General features: G+C 41.4%; 2 protein-coding genes across 3 annotated transcripts in view; one reads left to right on the forward strand and one right to left on the reverse strand.

Moving 5' to 3' along the window:
- Window positions 1–9,486, forward strand: part of aox6 (aldehyde oxidase 6) — a 35,342-nt gene extending 25,856 nt beyond the window's left edge. Inside the window, exons 1-12 of one of the 2 annotated variants that reach the window (XM_034299538.2) lie at window positions 1,529–1,671; window positions 2,989–3,061; window positions 3,173–3,349; window positions 3,531–3,625; window positions 4,282–4,347; window positions 4,641–4,776; window positions 5,801–5,910; window positions 6,773–6,943; window positions 7,045–7,191; window positions 7,303–7,441; window positions 7,724–7,846; window positions 8,774–9,486. In XM_034299538.2, the coding sequence (XP_034155429.1) occupies window positions 2,998–3,061; window positions 3,173–3,349; window positions 3,531–3,625; window positions 4,282–4,347; window positions 4,641–4,776; window positions 5,801–5,910; window positions 6,773–6,943; window positions 7,045–7,191; window positions 7,303–7,441; window positions 7,724–7,846; window positions 8,774–8,805 (1,260 nt within the window). In that variant the 5' untranslated portion in view covers window positions 1,529–1,671; window positions 2,989–2,997 and the 3' untranslated portion in view covers window positions 8,806–9,486. Of the gene's footprint in view, window positions 1–317; window positions 1,672–2,988; window positions 3,066–3,172; window positions 3,350–3,530; window positions 3,626–4,281; window positions 4,348–4,640; window positions 4,777–5,800; window positions 5,911–6,772; window positions 6,944–7,044; window positions 7,192–7,302; window positions 7,442–7,723; window positions 7,847–8,773 lie in introns of those variants that run through there. The other variant, XM_034299537.2, reaches the window with a different exon arrangement.
- Window positions 9,487–10,466: 980 nt separating this feature from the next.
- si:ch211-246m6.4 (transcription factor 15) lies at window positions 10,467–15,658 on the reverse strand. The gene is made up of 2 exons (XM_026910421.3): window positions 14,815–15,658; window positions 10,467–12,530 (listed from the first exon to the last, which is right to left on the reverse strand). The coding sequence occupies exons 1-2, from the start codon at window positions 15,364–15,366 to the stop codon at window positions 12,501–12,503; spliced, it is 582 nt and encodes a 193-aa protein (XP_026766222.2). The 5' UTR covers window positions 15,367–15,658; the 3' UTR covers window positions 10,467–12,500.
- Between the last annotated feature and the right edge of the window lie 3,649 nt (window positions 15,659–19,307).

Raw genomic sequence — 19,307 nt, forward strand, 5'->3', positions numbered from 1 at the left:
AATAAATGTGTATTTTGTGTAAATTAGCTGTATATGAGGGTAAATTGTGGTGTTTTGTCGTATGTCGTGTGCGTGTGACGTAAATAAAGTGCTCGTGAGCAGAGGTTTGTTCACACGTCATTCTGGACCCTCAAATCTGTCCTCGTTTCTACACAACTTTCACGATTAAGAGCCAGGAACTGTGTTTTACTGAGTGAATTTTCACAGTTCTTTATTTTATATATTCTCTCTCTCTCTCTCTCTCTCTCTCTCTCTCTCTCTCTGTCACACACACACACACACACATGAATCTGACTATTTGTGTTTTTCGTCTCCAGATTCCAGACACAGGAAGAGACGCGTCGCAGCCGTGGGCTCTGCAGTTGCCTTGACCTTCATTTCACCTTTCTGATCAATTTATTTCATCATTATAACCATTAAATGATCCGATCTGCAACTTTACATACATACATAATAAATAAACTGAATTAATGATATAATGAGCTCATCAGGTAGTTTGCACAGGTAGAATATATAGTTCAAGGCAATAACATATTACATTAAAATGATAGAAGCACATTTACATTAACATTCATGCAATTCTTTTAATTTTTAAAGACACATTTCTGTATGTGAGTCGGAGATAGACCCAGGTGAGAGGTGTGTGAGGTGATGATTTAGAGTTATAGATTTACAAGGATTGATTTATTTTATGATTATGCGTAGGTGCTGAACGATCACGTTTATAAAGTCCTGTAAAATGGGACGTCTTACAAACACAGCTATAAATAATCGATACTATCTGGTATTTTCTGGACAGATCAATTTCACAACACTGATAAATTACTTAACAATTATATAACCTTCTTTATCTGTCTAACACTTTTATCTTAATAGTAGAAAATATCCTTTTTTAAAAATCTTTTATGAAAAGCACTGAGATTTTGGACTCAATTAAAAGTGCTTATATAAATCAAGCTTTGTTCATTATGTTCTATGATCAAAATAATAAACTCTTTAACCTCTTAATCCATATGCATCCCTTTTATTTTACATTATTATTATTATTATTATTATTGTTGTTATTATTTGGGGAAAAGTGGAAGCATTTATTCTTCAAGTTTCTGTACAAAAGAAACAATACATATTTGTTATAATATTAGCTGGATTATGGATGTTGCTGTCTATAAAAATGTGTAAGCATGATCATGATTAAAATAAAATGTAAAACATGGTATGAACACTCACACTTCTGCTAACAGTAAAGAGTTAAAGCAGAGACTCCATTATTGAGAAATCAGACTTGGTCTTGCCACACAGGCGTGATTACAATGGAATAGTCAACCGTGTCAGATTACGGGGGAGATCTCTTTTAAGAAATGTACATCGATGCTATGAAATGGATCTATTTTCACAGAATTCGACTTGGTATTGGAAACTAGATGAACATTAGAGTTTAAAACGTATTTGAAAGTAATTGTTATGTTATATGACGGATAGATATTAAGTTTGAAATGAAACCTGACCTCCCCGCTTCCGCTGAGACGTGGACTGGTCCGCATTTTTTATGGCGTCTGCGCCTGCGCACAGCGCTCTCGCTTTCTCGGAGGGGATTTTGTTGGAAGGGTTCGGGACAGCATTGTGTCGCTTTGTTTGGTGGTTCTAAGACCGTTTTTATTTGAATTCATTTCGGTGAGTCTTACATTACATTTCAAGGACATTGTCAGATAGATTTATTTGAAGCGACATCATATTCGGTAGCTAAAAGATGGCGGATAAATCTGCCTTTTTTTTTTTTAATTATGGCTGTCTAGGTTAAGGCGTTAGCATGCTAGGTGTTGCTAGCATGCTAGCTAAGTGGCTTTGGTAAAGAAATACCTGATTGTTTGTTTATTTGTCAGTGATTAGTTAAGATTTGTAGTTGAGTTAATATAGAGAAAGTTTTGATGTCGGAGTAATTTTTGTGGTTAAATTGTTAAAGTGTGGCTGTAAAGTGTCACTCAGCCGGTTTTAGGCCTCGCGAGCTCGAGCATTGTTACAACGCGTCCAAATGGGGCTCGAGGATGCGGCTACTGCGCATGCGCAGTCTGCAGCTAGCGGCGGAAACGGGTTCCATATAAAGGACATTTTTCTTTTTAAAAAATCGTTCACATTTCCGTGTATTTAATACATTTCAACTTGGGATGCCATATCGCTCACTTTTTATTCATTACGCATCAAAAATAGTTTTTTTAGATGAATTAGTTTATCATTTCCGGAAGTGATTTGTCACGTGATCAGGCAACTGAATTCAGCATGTCTCTCGTTTTTATAAGTTAAATCCAGAGGTTGTAAGATTACTACTACTAATATATAATAATTAAAATACAAAAAAAAATATTGTTATAATGATGGAGTATAGCGGCTTTAGTTTCCTGGGGAATTGACTGTAATATCGATAAAATTTAATTATGTGATAAATTATGCCACGAAATGTTTTTTCACTGATCTCGTGGATAAATGTTTTTGTTTTCAGAAATTATTACAAACTGACTGGAACATCTGATGGGATGCATTTTTTTATTTTTATTATTTAACCATTTAAAGTGAATTTTTTCCAAGTACATTGACTTTTTTGGTAGTCAAAAATCAGAGGCTTTTTTTTTTTTTTTTTTTTTTTTGAACTTGTGTGTGTATTAAATAAAATAAAAGCAGCACTCTGGTATTTGCTGGGAAACTGTTCACAAACCTTCGGCTCATGATTACTGTGTGTTAGAAGTAGAGAGAAGAGCATTAGACCTCTGTAGTAGTAGTGATGATAAATTACAGAGTGGTTCATTACTGTAAGTTAAATACAGTTGAACATGCATGATATGATTTTGATGATGTGCCAACTGTATTAATCATTTTCTAATAATGTAATGTCTATAATATCTCAATATTAATTCCTGGCTCTGAGGATGATGCAGTATGAGGTCACCATCTCTATTGGTCAGTAATGTGTCTCTCTCTCTCTCCTTTTCTCTCTAGGTGTCTTTTATGAATAATCAAAAGCAGCAAAAGCCAACGCTAACCGGCCAGCGTTTTAAAACACGGAAAAGAGGTGAGTCTCCGATGCTGGGTTTAAGTGAACTTCCGTGGTGATGCTGTTGTGATGCTGACGTGTGCGTGTGTGTTTGTGGTGTGTGTGTGTGTTCTTGTCCTCTCTCAACAGATGAAAAGGAGAGATTTGACCCTTCTCAGTTTCAAGAAAGTATCGTGCAAGGCTTGAACCAAACTGGCACTGATTTGGACGCGGTCGCGAAGTTCCTCGATGCCTCTGGCGCTAAGCTCGACTATCGCCGGTATGCAGAGACGCTCTTCGACATCCTGGTGGCCGGCGGAATGCTGGGTAACGAGCCTCACGCGTCGTCTCCCTCCTCACACACGCACACACGCTTCCTCAATGCACTGAAGCAGCTTTTCTCCCTGTAGCGCCTCTCATAGTTCCCTGCAGTTTATTCGATTATTCATGACTTTGTACTCACAATAAATGAACATTGTTAATTAAGAATATTTTCCCCCTTGTGTAGCTCCAGGTGGGACCCTTTCTGATGACATGACCCGTACTGAGTACTGTCTCTTCACGGCAAATGAAGACCTGGAGACAATGCAAGCTTATGCTCAGGTAATTACAGGAAGCTCACAGGTTTATATTATATATCGTTTCTATAGTAACGCCTCGTGCGCAGGGACTCGAGCGAACAGATTAATCTGATCGCTGCTGTGGTCGTGTTTTCTAACATTCTGCAACATCGTTAAACATTAAACGTAATTATAAATGGATAAAGCATGATGTCGTAGTTTAATATAAATTGTGATCACTGACGAGTTTCTGCGCTGTAAGAGGGAAAAGGTTTGCGTAGGTCCCTCTAACGCCACTCGGTCATGCATTACTTTCCTCTAACACTGTGTGTGTGTTTCCTTTACTACTCACAGCACTGTGCTGAAATAATGGACATGTAGTCAAAGGTGACTTATGAAAACATTTAGTAGGTTTAAGTTGCACTCTGTACTCTTCTCCCTCGCAGATTAATCTGATCGGCGTACGCGTCTGATCACTCACACTTCCAAAAAATTGTGCCGTTTACTTTGGAGAGAAGAAAATAACCGATGTTGCACAACTTTTTTGTTTTCAGAATGATTTCATTTGCCGTGTTTAGGACTTTTTTTTTTTTTTGTTGTTGTCCTGTAACTCGTCAGAGCGATGAGTAACGTAACTCTGTATTTAGCGTCCACGTTTGCTGTAAGTCTCTGTGTGTGTGTGTGTGTGTGTGTGTGTAGGTTTTTAACAAGCTGATCAGACGGTACAAGTACCTGGAGAAAGGGTTCGAGGAGGAGATCAAGAAGGTGAGAGGTTTTTCTTCACTCGCACACATTCATCATGTTAAACACGTGTCTGATCTCTCCGTGTTCCTGAAGCCCTCGTGTGTCTGATTCGGGTTCATCTGATCGAAGCTGTAACTCTGTTAGAATTTAAACGTACTGTCTGAGAATTCTCGTCCTTCTCGGCGCGTTCTGTGCCGCTGAGATAACGATAAACGACAGGCTGCTTTGTGATCGCTTCACGTAGAAAGAGAAACTTGTGACGTGGTCTTTACGCGGCTGACTTTCTCTCTCTCTCCTCTCCGCTTGTCTCGTAGCTGCTGCTGTTTTTAAAAGGCTTCACAGAGTCCGAGCGTAACAAGCTGGCCATGCTGACGGGCATCCTGCTGGCCAACGGGAATATATCAGCGTCCATCCTGAGCAGCCTCTTCAACGAGAACCTGGTCAAAGAAGGTAAAAAAAAAAAAAAAAAATGTAGTCACATCACGATACGTTTCTGCGATTCACTCTTCATGATGTCTATTATTCCATCCAAACAATAGTGCTGCTACTGTTTATTTAATTTTAATTTAAGATGTAGAATAATATTTTTAACACCAAATCAGCATCAGCTGCTGCTAATCAGTGTAATTGTTGATGCCTCAGTGTGTTGTCATCATTAATCACAACTTATCACAATATCGATGTTATTTTATTTCCCTGCGCTGCATTTCAATATTTAACTTTAATCCCACTCCTTGGATCTGCTTGGACGATACGACACAAATATAGTATCATGATTCTCAGACGTTGTTTACGATATAAATACAGGTTTGCTAACAAACTGCCAGCAATATGGCAAAAATAAAACATTAAAAAGGTCAGATTTAATGCGTAGAACACGTTTGTTTAAGAAACTTGTATAACGCTGAAAGTGAGATTTAAGTCTGTAAAAACTTAATGATTAAGTATGAAATGTAATAATCAGATCAGTTGCTTGCAGTCGGTTTATAATTGTTCTATTTAATTTTAAAAAAGTATAAACGTCACTATCGGCTATGTGTATAGTGATAGATGATGTGTGATGATACTGATATCGTATCTCGTCCAGCTCTACTGCTAACAAAGTGCCAGAAAAACATACCCTTGTTAAAAGAACTTTATTTGTAATTTAATGTAAATAATTTAATCATGTCCCTATTAACTATTAGACCCCTGGCCAAATAAATCCTCCAGTGAGTTTTGTTTTAGTCTAATATAAGAATCGAGACTAAAAATGGCGACTAATTTGGTTTATCGCCGATCCATATTGATGGTTAACTAACGAGTTATTGAGCTGCTGTTGGTCTGTGCGCTAGTTAACGAACCCTGATCTACAGCTCGGTGCTTCGTTTTATTAGTAGCGTGTTATAATAATGACTGAGTGAGTAGAAACATCAGAAATGAGAGGACGTGTGAGGATCAAACGGTGATGTTGATCATGATCGTGTGCTTGCAGGTGTTTCTGCTGCCTTCGCCGTCAAACTGTTTAAATCCTGGATCAACGAGAAGGACATCAATTCGGTCGCCGCCAGTCTGCGGAAAGTCGGCATGGACAACAGGCTGATGGTAACGTTTACGCGTCGCTACACGACGTATACACGTGTCGGGATGCGCGAGATTTATTTAACGATCTACAGAAATAATTTAAGACGGAGGGAAAGAACAGAAAATTATGCCTTTGTGACAGAAATGTATTGTCAATTAGTTATCTACTCAAAAGTGTGTTGTGATGTCGTTTATCGCTGTGATGATGTAATGTCGCGTAACCCAGCCACGCGTTCTGACCAGAAAGCGATTGTGACGCGTTAAACGTCTGCAGAAAACTTTTCAGAAAGACGTCATTTAGCCGTGATGCTCTCGTGTGTGACGCGGATGTGACCTGGAGCATCTGAACGAACTTCCCATGAAACATTCCCGAATTTTAATCATTTTTAAGGTCGTCAGTCTTTAGAGACAAATCGTGAACACAGTAAATACGGTAGTGTAGATGTGAATTAAGTCTTCATTAATGAAATTAGAAACATTTCCTGAATTTTTATAATTTTTAGGTTAATCAGTCATTGGAGATAAAGCGTGAGCACTGTAAATACGTTAGTGCAGGTGTGAATAAACCGAGAGTGAAGATTTAAACGTGCACGATAATTCCTCCCTGACGCCAGGACGTGTTTGTGTTCGGAAATTTGCGTCTCCTCGGTGAGGTTAGTGGTTTGTTGATGCATATTAAAACGGAAAATGCAAATTCTCCAAAGACTTAACCATAACCCAACCCTTGGAGATGTTCACCTGCAGTGTTGCAGTGCGATGAGACGATTTGCAAATGGACGCGTTCCATAATCGTTACACTTATTATCCTTCAAGCTTTTTAGGACTTTCAGTGAGGATTTCTGATCTGAGCCTGGAATTTTTTTATTCATTTATTTTTAACCAGGAGCTCTTTCCGGCTAACAAGCGGAGCTGCGAGCACTTCTCCAAATACTTCACGGACGCCGGGCTGAAGGAGCTCTCCGATTTCGCTCGCAATCAGCAGTCCATCGGCGCTCGCAAGGAGCTGCAGAAAGAGCTGCAGGAGCAGATGGCGCGTGGAGAAACCCTCAAAGACGTGAGCGAGCCATCACACTCAGTCTGCACTGATCTTCAGTGAAGGAACGATCTGTGTGGAGATGTTGGTATTTCTCATCACATTAACTCTCTCTCTTTCAGATGATTGGATACGTGCGCGAGGAGATGAAGAAGACCAGCATCTCTGAGCAGACTATGATCGGGATCGTATGGACGAGTGTCATGAGCTCCGTGGAGTGGAACAAGAAAGAGGAGCTCGTCACCGAACAAGCCATCAAACACTTGAAGGTACCAGGCGGATCACGATGCGCCCGTTCTAACGCGTTATCGTTTCTATGGTAACGCGTGATCCCTGTGTCTCTGATTTATTTCTTTTTTTTTCCCTCGCGCTTGTTGCAGCAATACAGCCCGCTGCTGAAGGCGTTCACGACGCAGGGCCTGTCCGAACTCACCCTGCTCCTGAAGATCCAGGAGTACTGCTACGACAACATCCACTTCATGAAGGCCTTCCAGAAGATTGTGGTGCTGCTCTATAAAGGTGTGTGTGTGTGTGTGTGTGTGTGTGTGTGTGTGTGTGCGCACGCGCTCCAAGCGCTTTGTGGCGTCACTGGTTCTAGTTCGTTGTGCTTTTATCTTTAGTTTTAACTGAAACGGATGAGCTGTTTCCTCTCCAAGCGCCTGGAGATTACCGTAAAACCCTGTATATACACGCACTACAGTTTTACCTCAGACAAGTGATTGTGAAGGGGCTTTACTGAAAAACCTAAGCTTTACTGTGTTTGAGTTGTAATTGGGCGTGTGTGTGTGTGTGTGTGTGTAGCTGACGTTCTGAGTGAGGAAGCCATTCTAAAGTGGTACACTGAGGGACACTTGGCCAAAGGCAAGAGCGTCTTCCTGGAGCAGATGAAGAAGTTTGTGGAGTGGCTGAAGAACGCAGAGGAAGGTAAAGCATCTCTCTCTCTCTCTCTCTCTCTCTCTCTCTCTCTCTCTCTCTAGGGCCTTTCGCCCTGCAGGAACCTTTTCATAGTACCTGAACTAATTGTGGAACTACCCACTTTTTGGCGTTTTCGCACCTCCGGAACTGGGTGTGATTTTAGTACCGACTGCCTTTTTCAAGAACCAAATGAGCTCCTACTCCGGAGCAGGGTCTAACCAGCACAACTGGTACTATCCGTGAGGTAAGTAGACGCTGATTGACCAAACGCGTATGAAAACGCCCTCACCCGCCATGATTTAAAACGCCGTGTAAACATACTGTAGTGTCGACTTATTCCACAAGTATGGAGAACAGCGATAGATAGACAAACACACAGCTCCGATCACAGCGTCCTCCATCCTCCGGGTGTTTCCGTTGTTCTTTGTTTCCGTTGTTGAACGCCGCGCACAAATGACGTCGCTGTCGACCGGCTTACGTCACTTCCTAGTGCCCGCTGTCGGTGCGAATGCAACCCTTTAAACGGTACTGGGAAATAGTTCACGCAAAATCGCCCAGTGCTTTAGTACTGTAAATTTAGTTCTGGAACTAAAGTGGTGTGAAAGGCCCTTCTCTCACACACACACACACACACACACACACACACACACACACACACACACACACACACACGTGAGGTGCAGTTTAGTGTTCTGCATGTTGTAGCTTGGCTCCGTAACATCCGTCCTCATCATGAAGCCCTCGCCCTTGGGCCGTGTAATCTACAGGAAGTGACTGCAGGGTTTCTCTCCTCACAGCGGAGCTTAGAGAAGCACCGACAGTAATAAGTCTAATCTAGAGAGCAAGGTTTTTTTATTATTATTTATTTATTTGGCTTATTTATTTGGCTTCTTGTAGTAAACTTGACGTGTGTGTGTTTGTCGTTCTGTGTTTCAGAGTCTGAATCTGATGAGGAGGAGGGAGACTGAGACGCTTCGGACTCGCAGAGTGCTTTTGTTACAAAAAAAGAAAGTGCTTGTCTTTCAGAGTTTTACTTTTTTTTCCTGCCCCAGTTATTTCCATTTTCTTTTCTTTTTTTTTTTTTTAAGTTCTACCTCCTGTTTTGTTTTTTCTCTCTTCCCCCACCCCAGCCCCTCTCCAACCATAACACTTTAGATGTCGTTTAAGGGCTTTGTAATGGTTAATTTTAACAGATTTGTTTTTGTATCTGATCTTAAGGTTTACACTTGAAACACAAATCGTGAATCGGCAAACTTTTTTTTTTTTTTTTTTTTTTTTTTTTGTAATTTTGGATTTCGTAAATTATACAACACGATCACTTTCTCAGATTTTACATTCCGTTCATTTTTTTTGTTTTTGGCCTCAAGTGTGGCTGAAATGCACGAGTTAAAATCTCCCACCATCATGATTGTGGATTGGACCGATGAGTGAAACGTGACCCGGTTAAAGCCCCGACTCTCTGTAGAAACATCACTAGCTTCACCAACTAGTCTCCTTCAGCTAGTTGTCCTTTCAAAAAAAAAAAAAAAAGAGGAAAAAAACAAAAAGAAGCCTGACTTTATCTCTGCTTTTGATTTTCTCAGATTTCTTTAATCCTGTTGACTTTTTTTAAAGAAATAAAAATGGGAAATTATCAAGTGCCTCTTAAATAGTCTTGTTTTTTTATTTTTAACCTGCTGTGAAATTGTTTTAAAACTAAAGCAAGTCACATGATCCTCTTTTAGCCAGAGAGAAACACTAACATGGAGTGTTTTAAGCTTTGAAGTGTGTGTGTGTGTGTGTGTGTGTGAGAGAGAGAGAGAGAGAAAGCCGAGTGTAATCGAGGTTTGAGATGAGTTGGTTCCTGTTGTCACTTGCATTATAGCAGCTAGAAACAGTTCAAGTTAATAACACAAAGAAACAGTTGCTTGTGAACTTCTGTCCTGAAGATCTGTCCTCTGACTGATGCTGATCTCTGACACTGGAGACTCCTTCCTTAATGTTACATAAACGTCTCTTCACAGATCAATGGCTACGTTCACGTGCACGTCTAGTTCTGTTTAAGGTCTGTGTTCGGGTTGCAGCCGTAGTCCAAACACGATGTTTACATGCGTACGGGCATCGGCGTGTTCCTGCATACAGGGTTGTAAGTATTCCTGAGTCTCCGTTCCTAAATACCTAGCCTACAGGTACACGTCCCTGTGAGCGAGCTGTTACTATAGAAACGATAACATGTCAGTTTAAACCTGCTCTACTGTTAGAGCTGCTGTTATAGGAAATTAATCAACACCTTCAACACCAGAGTCCACGGCTTTCTTTCTAAAGAGCTCTCAGGAATAATCCTGTAGCATTTCCTGTCCTGTCCACTAGGTGGAGCCATAATCTGCCTTTTCCCCCCTGTTATTTCTCATTGCACCTACTAAGTTTTATCTTTATTTTTATATTTTTATTTAGGCTTGTTGACTTTTGAGAAGAGGCTTCACATCCTAAAAGCGAGTGGACTAAACCGTATGTCGTGTGTTTGTGCCTGTTTGGGTTATAACAGGTTATAACAATCATATGACATCCTCCTGTGTCACAGATTTACTGCTTTACTTTATCTCAGAACCCAAACTGCACAGATTATCTGTATAAAAGGTGAATAATTTTTTATTTAATTAGATTTCCTTTTACTCATTGTGCTGCAAAAGTATTGGCACCCCACTGTCCAGCCCTGTCTGCTTTTTAGCTTTAAATCTAATGCAGTGTAACAAACACTTTGTAAGTTGCTGTACATAAATGCGTCTTATGGTTCAGAAAATACGCGTACACATCGACCAGTTCCTTCTGCTCTGTATCTGATGTTTATTTCTGATTGTTTAATGGTTTCTCAGCTAAATCGAGATCAATTTTCAGATGATCACACACAGTACAGACAAAGTTCTTTTATTGTACAAAAAAAATACACAGTCGTTTAGTAGCAGCTTTCTGAAGCTCGTGTGCAAAGGACAAGTTCAAGTATGTTGAGGTTTAAACACTTTCCCTGCTGAGCTCATTAGAGGTAGGCCAACACGACACACACACACACACACACACACTCCTATACACACTGTGCAAACGGCTCATTATTGTAGCGATCTGTGCGAAAGAACAGACTACGATTACGGGTTACATCATAAAACAACGCAATGTGCAATGCATGAAAGTGAACGTAAACATCCTGTTGATTCATGAACATGTAGGGTTTAGAAGACATTCAAGTTCAAAAACCAACCTAAAGTAATGTATAATGTTTATTTATTTATATATCATGTAGGATTAAAAACTAAAATAACTCATGTAGGGCAGAAAAAGGTCAAAAGGTCAAGGTGAAAATCCTGATAACAGCATGGCTTTCATTGTTGAAGGTGTCATTAAGTATGGAATAGATTAATTAATAAAAAAAAAACACCCTGTTTTAGGTTTTAAGGATATTTTAACAACAACATGTCCTCATAAAACAAAATTATATTAATATATAAAATGGCTCCGTCCCAAACATTCGAGTTCATCACTACTTAGCTTTCTAGTAAGAACACACACATGGACCTCTAACTGTCTTAATGGAGGTTATTTGATCTTGGTGTTTTTCTCTGTGATTGAGGAAGTGTATATTACCCACAATGCACTGCATCATTGTTGTGTCCCTTTGTTTGTGTTGATTTACGTAAAAAACACTAATCTCATAGACTACACGCTAATTAGACGTTCGACAGACTAACAGAACGTAAAGTATTTGATGTTACAGATAAAAACAACGTTCTTGAAAAGACGTTTTTAAAAAAGGTTTCCTTTGTACAAAGTTTGCAGAAAAACAAATAATATTTGTATTAAAGTTTTTACACCTTTTTAGAACCGTGACATTTGAAACATTCCTAACTTTTCTCCACAAGGTTATTTACGCAGAACTTCTAGTGAGAACTGCTAAGCGTTCGGGACACAGCCGGTACATCGTACGTGGGCTTGACTGCGTGCCATGACATCAAACCAGGACAAAGTCGAACAAGGTCGACATTTACATAAAGAAATAATAACGAGATTATAATATCAAGTTCGGGACTTTTCTGATCTGTTTCAGTTCCAGGCTGCATCACTGCCTCATTTTTTATGAGTCTTCTATTTAATAGCTTAAACGTGTAAAACTAGCACAGTGAACTGTAATTAACCCCTGACCTGTTGCCTTCTTACTGCGTTCAGTAGAACATTCGCCATTTTTCACAGATTGGTGTAAAACCATCCAATATGGCAACCTAAATCATCATAGCCTACTGACAGCAACCGCTGCAGCACACACGGGTTTGGGTTACTGTCATGTGACACATGAGGGACACACACACACACACACACACACAGAGTGGTGTTTTTTAAGGAGAGGCTCGTTCAGCCTTCTGAAATAACCTCCTGCCAGGTGCTGCTTTTACACACATGGCTCTGGTTACATTCACCAAGAAACACAAGGGCAAACACACACACACACACACACACGTTTGTAAACGCAGGGGGAAAAAGTGCATCTCATCATGTGATTTTTCTTCCTCCTTCCATCCTCATTATTAAAGTTTTAAAAAGAAAGAAAATATACAACAAGGCTTTAGTTCTGTCCGTATGAGGTGAAGAGAAAGTCTTTACATGTAAACATGGAGCTGCTCGAGCAGGACGAGGATTCTCACACACCTGGATTCTCGCCGGCTCGCATCTGCAAAACACACACACACACACACACACACACACATTAAAAAACACATCATTCATGTATGTATTGTTTAGTATTGCCTCACATGAGCATCAGCTTTTTGAAAACTGACAGAACTTTAGATTAGTTTCTATGTTATCCACATGAACTTGCTTTAATAATCCTATCATTTATTTTAAAATCCTACATAAAGCTGTGTTTGTTCAACTCTCCACCTTCCTACAGAGAAAAGAGAAAGTGGAGTGTGAAATTCTGGTCCGATTTTACACGACATTTTAACGGGTAACAAATGACATGGTGTTCTGGCCATGGACGAGTTCGTGGTGCAGCTTTTGCTACTACAGACCATAATATTCTCTTTAAAAACTGTTGGATTCTGGGAAAGTTCCTGGTTGAGATCTTACATGACAGATGTAACACCACGATGTGCGTGTAAACTGGGAATTATTTGCCCTGAAACGATAAACTGCGGCGTTCCTCAAGGCTCGGTCTCGGGTCCGCTGTTGTTTTTCCTCGTATGCGTTATTAAGGACACATTATTATTAATTTTCACTGCTGTGCTGATGACGCTCGCTTATAAATATCTGCTAGACATTAAACACTAGATGTCTGGTGACTTTCTCCCACTCAGCCTGAAGCTGCCTGAGCACAGCCATCAGTCGAGACGATCTCATCCTCGCGTAACCCATTACATCTCCAGAACACTGCCGAGATAAAAGGAACATACTGTCCATGAGCAATGCGGAGAAGTTAGTTCATGCACTTCTTCTAGTAACTTCTAGATTAAGTTACTGGAACACACTTGAAGCTGGATGTCAATAATCAAACTCCAGTTAGTCCAAAATGCAGCAGCTGGGGTCCAGTTAGCGCACATCAAGTCCACAAGCTCTTTCTCCTGCCACACAAGATCCTGGTTCATCCATCTAGAGGTCCACATGTATCTACTCCTGCCCTCTGGAGTGTAGAAGCTCCTCTACCTTTCATTATGAAGCCTTAAGCTCTTACTTTTTCCATCCTGAGAGTCACAACCCCCTGAGACCCACAAGTTTCTACTCCTACCATCCTGCATCCCTCAAGCTCCTGGTTAGTCCATCCCGAGACCCACGACCTCCTCCTTCTGCCACCCTGAGACCCAAACTCCTGGTTAGTCCATCTTGAGACCCACAAGTTTCTCCTCCTGCCATCTGGAGTACACAAGCTCCTCCACATTTCATCCTAAAGCCTCAAGCTCCTGCTTTGTCCATCCTGAGGCTCCTAAGACCCATAAGATCCTGCTCCTGCCATCCAGAGGCTAACAATCTCCTACTAATGCTATTCTACACGTTCCTACACGTTCCTGCACTTTCCATCCTGAAGCCTCGGTCTCCTACATTTTCCAACCTGAGACCCACAACCTCCCTCTTATTTCATCTTAAGACCATGACCTCCTTCTCCTGCCATCCTGTGTTTACTTTCTGTGTTTATTCCTGGTCACATGATGCAGCCCAACTAATCGAAATCCATCAGGCAGAAACCCCAGTACTGTTATTATTATTATTATTATTATTATTATTATTATTATTATCTTTAAATAGTTATAGAGTAAATGTGTAATATATGCAGCCCAACTCATATAAACTCTGTTCTGTCCAGTGTGTATTTTTTTTATTCTGCTGTTTATCTGCTGTCTGGAGGTCAACATGGACGACATTAGGACTGTGTCTTTGCTCGAACACACCTGACTCCACACATCAGCTCTCAGGACAGGTGTGTTAGAGCCGCGAACCAAGAAACACGAAACTCTGTGAGGCAGCGAGTCCACAAATCAGACCTGAGAACAGATTTACTACACAACCTGGCAACCCAAACACCAATCTCCACACACACACACACACACACACACTCTGGTGTTTAAGTGTGCACTTTGAGAGTGAAGATGCATGAAGTTTTACTTTAGTGTTTAGGTGAGAAGAGTGTTTTCTCAGTGTTTTTTACACACACACACACACACACACACACACACTAATAACAGCTGCACTTTGAACACTGTGAAAGGGAAACGCTGCTGTAGGGTTCTAAAGAGAACCTTAAAGGGTTCCATAAAAGAACAAACCAGAGAACCATTTAGGATGTTAGATGAAAATGTTAAAAACTTTTTTTCCCAACAAGAGTGTAAACATCACATCACATCACATCACCTGCACTTCTATATGTTAATGCATTCACATCCATATAATCACTCACACACACACACACCTTTCTGCTGACCGGAAATGACTAATTAACAGCATCTCGCCTCCTCACTCACCCTTCTCCTCTGATTTCCGAGGCAAAAGGTGCATATGGGTCTGAGCGCGCCCCCGCCGCCGCCGCCGTGCACGAGGGCCTCTCGGTGTCGCGTGCACGGCGGTCCGTCTCCTCCGCTCTCGGCGAGCAGCAGGACGTTGGCGAGGTGCGCGATGTAGCTGGAGGCCAGACGCAGCGTCTCGATCTTGGACAGCTTCCGGTCGGCGGGCTCGGTGGGGATGAGCGTGCGCAGGGCGCTGAACGCCGTGTTGACGCTGTGAGTGCGGTCCCGCTCGCGCGCGTTCGCCGCCTGCCGCTGTTTGCTCACACCGACCAGCCTGCTGCTGCTGCTGCTGCGCCCGGGGACGGAGACGGCGCGCGCGCGCACACCCGCGCCCTCCGTCTCCGTCCACTTCTCCGAGGAGCTCTCGCTGCCGCTGTCCGGGTCCGAGGGGTCCGAGAGAGGCTCGCGCCCGCGGAAAACCGCGCGCTCGTTCTCGGTAGACTTCATGACGGAGAGAGAGGGAGAGGTGCTCGCGCCCGCTGTGCACGGCTGGAGCTCGTGGCTCCCCATACTGCTGCTGCTGCTGCTTTAATGCGCGGTGAAAATAGCACGCGGATCCGGTGCCGCGTCGCTCGCGCGTGCCATAGCTGGCATAACGAATCCTTTCTGGGACTCTGGACGCCACCACGCGGGACAGGTGGAGCCCCGGAGGTGTGTGTGTGTGTGTGTGTGTGTGTATTTATAAACACATACATGCACATGCATCAATGCATAATTATTATTAACATTTATTTTAAGTGTTGAGAGTCTCTCTCTCTCTCTCTCTGTGTGTCTCTCTCTCTCTCTGTGTCTCTCTCTCTCTCTCTCTCTCTGTGTCTCTCTCTCTCTCTGTGTCTCTCTCTGTCTCTGTCTGTGTCTCTCTCTGTCTCTCTCTCTCTCTCTTTGTCTCTCTCTCTCTCTCTCTCTCTCTCTGTCTCTCTCTCTCTCTCTCTGTCTCTCTCTGTCTCTCTGTCTGTGTCTCTGTCTCTCTCTGTCTCTCTCTCTCTCTCTCTCTCTGTCTCTCTCTGTCTCTCTGTCTGTGTCTCTGTCTCTCTCTCTCTCTATCTGTCTCTCTCTCTCTCTCTCTCTCTCTCTCTGTTGATAAACACACATACACACCACCCACATCACTTATAAGTGTAGTTTATTTATGTGCTAAAATGAATAAAAATGTTTTTCAAAGCTCCCGCACGTGCACTGTTTTCTGTGACGTCATCACTAAGCGCGTTTTTTTTAACCTGCACGCCGCTCTGTGTCCCACTGAAAGGTGAGTTAGTTTATAAGTGCTTTAAACTGTTAAAACAGTATAAATACACTCAAAATAACAATATAACACTCGCGAAAGATGAGCTAAGGCCAGGAAGGGGACTAAGTGAAGCTGTTTTTGTAAAATAATCAGATTATATGTAGAGAACGCCAACCTGGCTGGTGAATGCTAATCTGCTAAAACACGGTGCTAATGTATGCTAATGTATGCTAATGTATGTAGATTGGACTGCTTTATATGCGTTTTATTTAGAAAGGACATTTAACCTCAGCTATAATACAGAAGTTATATTAATGCAGTTACACCAGTGTGTATTTTGGTGTTTCTCTCAGCGTTGTTAATTTTATTACTTGTTGCTAATAGTGATGAGTCGTTCACGAGCGAATCGACTCTGTGAGTCGGCTCTTTTAGATGAACGACTGTGTGAGTTGACTCATGTAGGTCAGCTGTTTCTTTTCTTTCTTTTCTTTTTTTTGTAGGTGTAGGCAATGCCATTACTCAAATCATTTATTAATTTATCTTCAGTATATTAAATGCTTCCACGGAAACCTTTTTTTTTTTTTTTTTTTTTTTTTTTAATACATCTGAGCTGTTCATTAGTGTGAATCATTAGTGTGAATCATTAGTGTGAATCATTAGTGTGAATCATTAGTGTGAATCATTAGTCGTGTGTTTGATTCTGTGTGTGTGAGATCAGTTATCAGGATAATGGAAATAAATCTTCATCATGAAAAACAGACACAGTAACAGTGATGAAAGAAAGCGTAAACATTTCATTAAACAATTTCAGACAACTGTCATAATGTCACAGACTTTATCCGGTGTACAAAACAGTGTCAGTGAGCCATTTGGGAGTCGACTCTTATTTGTGAGATGAGTCAAATGATCCGACTCACTACAAATTCCAGACATGATAGTCACTAGAAAACAAAACTCATCAACTGAGCCCAGATTAGATCCTCACTACAGACTCATGAATTTGGCCTAAGTGTGAAAACAGTAACCTGATGAGAAGACTGTGGAGGGGTTTGGTTATAAAATGTATTCAGATATCCTGACTCACTTATTGTTTATCTAACATTACATAAAGCTGTATGTAGAAATTAGCAGTTTAATTTAAAAGTAAATAAATAAATAATATGCTGTCTGTGTGTTACCTCCCCAGCAGAGTGTTTTACACTGATAGTACTCTTAGTCCCTGAGCTAGTGAAGCAGGGAAGCAGTATCAGGATGAGAGCATCTGCCGTAAATGAAAGTGTAAATGTGTGTAAATTGAGTGAGTGGTTTTTCTGAAGGTCATCCAGAAGAAAGTTTACACAGTTAGAGACCAACACCACAACACCAGATTAGCTCCAGAGAAGTTCTAGCTTGGTTTCAGTGACATAATGTTAAGATGAAATTTTTTCATATAATAATAATCATCATAATCCTAATAGCTGATTGATTTTTTTGATTAATGAGAATCTGAATTATTTTCTCATGTCAGTATTCCTATAGAAAGAGTTTATGAGCTGTTTCATGTTGAAGAGAAAACAGCAGACACACTTGGTCTTTATTGTAGTGTTTATTCAGTTATTTAGCAGCAGTGAGTTTTACACAGACTTCTGTTGAGCGGCTGGTAGTTTCTCTGATTCACCACCAGATGGCAGTGTGATACTGAGAAATAATCTCTCTCAACTCCGTTCATCCTGAAATCCTTACAGGCTGTAAGAAAAGAAAAAAGAAAGAAAAGAAAAAAGAAAAGTCTAGCAGTGAGAGAGAGAGAGAGAATAATCTATAAAAATAGACAGAGGAAAAAAAAGAAACTGGGATTGTAATTTGTGCCTCTCTGTTGTTCATGCTCTCTCTCTTTCTCTCTCTCTCCCTCTCTCTGTCTCTCTCTCTCTCTCTCTCTCTCTTTTTCTCTCTCTCTTTCTCTCTCCCTCTCTCTCTCTGTCTTTCTCCCTGTCTGTTGTTCATGCTCTCTCTCTCTCTCTCTCTCTCTCTCTCTCTGTCTCTCTCTCTCTCTCTCTCTCTTTCTCCCTGTCTCTGTCTCTCTCTCTCTCTCTCTCTCTCTCTCTCTCTCCCTCTCTCTCTCTGTCTTTCTCCCTGTCTGTTGTTCGTGCTCTCTCTCTCTCTCTCTCTCTCTCTCTCTCTCTCTCTCTTTCTCTCTCTCTCTCTCTCTCTCTCTCTCTCTGTCTTTCTGCCTGTCTGTTGTTCATGCTCTCTCTCTCTCTCTCTCTCTCTCTCTCTCTCTCTTTCTCTCTCTCTCTTTTTCTCTCTCTCTCTCTCCCTCTCTCTCTCTGTCTTTCTCCCTGTCTGTTGTTCATGCTCTCTCTCTCTCTCTCTCTCTCTGTCTTTCTCCCTGTCTGTTGTTCGTGCTCTCTCTCTCTCTCTCTCTCTCTCTCTCTCTTTCTCTCTCTCTCTCTCTCTCTCTCTCACTTCCGGTGTGATTGTTGGGGGTGAGCGTGTGGACTGAGTGGTGTGAGTGCGTTTGGATTCTGTGAGTGAATCTTTTTTCTCTTTTCTTGGCTTTTCTCTCTGTTAGTTGTTTTTGTGTGTTTTTGGTTTACGGTGCAGTTGTTTTGGGCCGCGTGCTGCCTGTTTTCTCGGGAGCATGCCGGCCCCGCGCTCGCAGTGTTTGAGTTCACTGACCCGGCGTCATGGAGTGAAAGTGGCGTCCGGGGTTAGTGTAGAGAAATGCTGCCTGGCAGTGGGTGATGTTGTTGGGCATGAAAACATATTGTCTGCCTCCAGGATGAATAACGCTACGGTTATATTTCTCAGCACTACTGAAAAGGCTAACGAACTAGTTGAGACAGGGATTGTTATTGATGATTTTTTTACCTTTGTGCTTCCACTTTCTGCACCATCAAAGAAAGTCACATTGTCCAATGTACCACCGTTTTTAAGTGATGAGGTATTAGTTAAAGCTTTGTCTCGTTACGGTAAACTGGTTTCTCCTATTAAAAAGATCCCCATCAGTAGCGAATCGCCTTTCCTGAAGCATGTTGTCTCGTTTAGGCGCTTTGTTTACATGATTATGAATGACGATGCTGAGTTAGATGTGTCCTTGCACTTTCGGGTTGATGAGTATGATTACATTATTTACGTAACAACTGATAAAATGAAATGTTTTAATTGTGGGCAATCTGGTCATTTAATCCGTGCTTGTCCCGCAAAAAACTCAAACGACCCGTCAGCTGATGGTGACGTTGCCGCTGTC

The sequence above is a fragment of the Pangasianodon hypophthalmus genome, chromosome 25 (genome assembly GCF_027358585.1).
Source record: "Pangasianodon hypophthalmus isolate fPanHyp1 chromosome 25, fPanHyp1.pri, whole genome shotgun sequence".
Classification (NCBI taxonomy): domain Eukaryota; kingdom Metazoa; phylum Chordata; class Actinopteri; order Siluriformes; family Pangasiidae; genus Pangasianodon; species Pangasianodon hypophthalmus.

Coding starts and splice junctions, on each gene's coding strand:
- si:ch211-246m6.4 (XM_026910421.3), bottom strand. CDS start 15,366: ATGGGGAGCCACGAGCTCCAGCCGTGCACAGCGGGCGCGAGCACCTCT. Junction 12,531..14,814: donor TCGGAAATCAGAGGAGAAGG/GTGAGTGAGGAG, acceptor TGTGTTTTGCAG/ATGCGAGCCGGCGAGAATCC.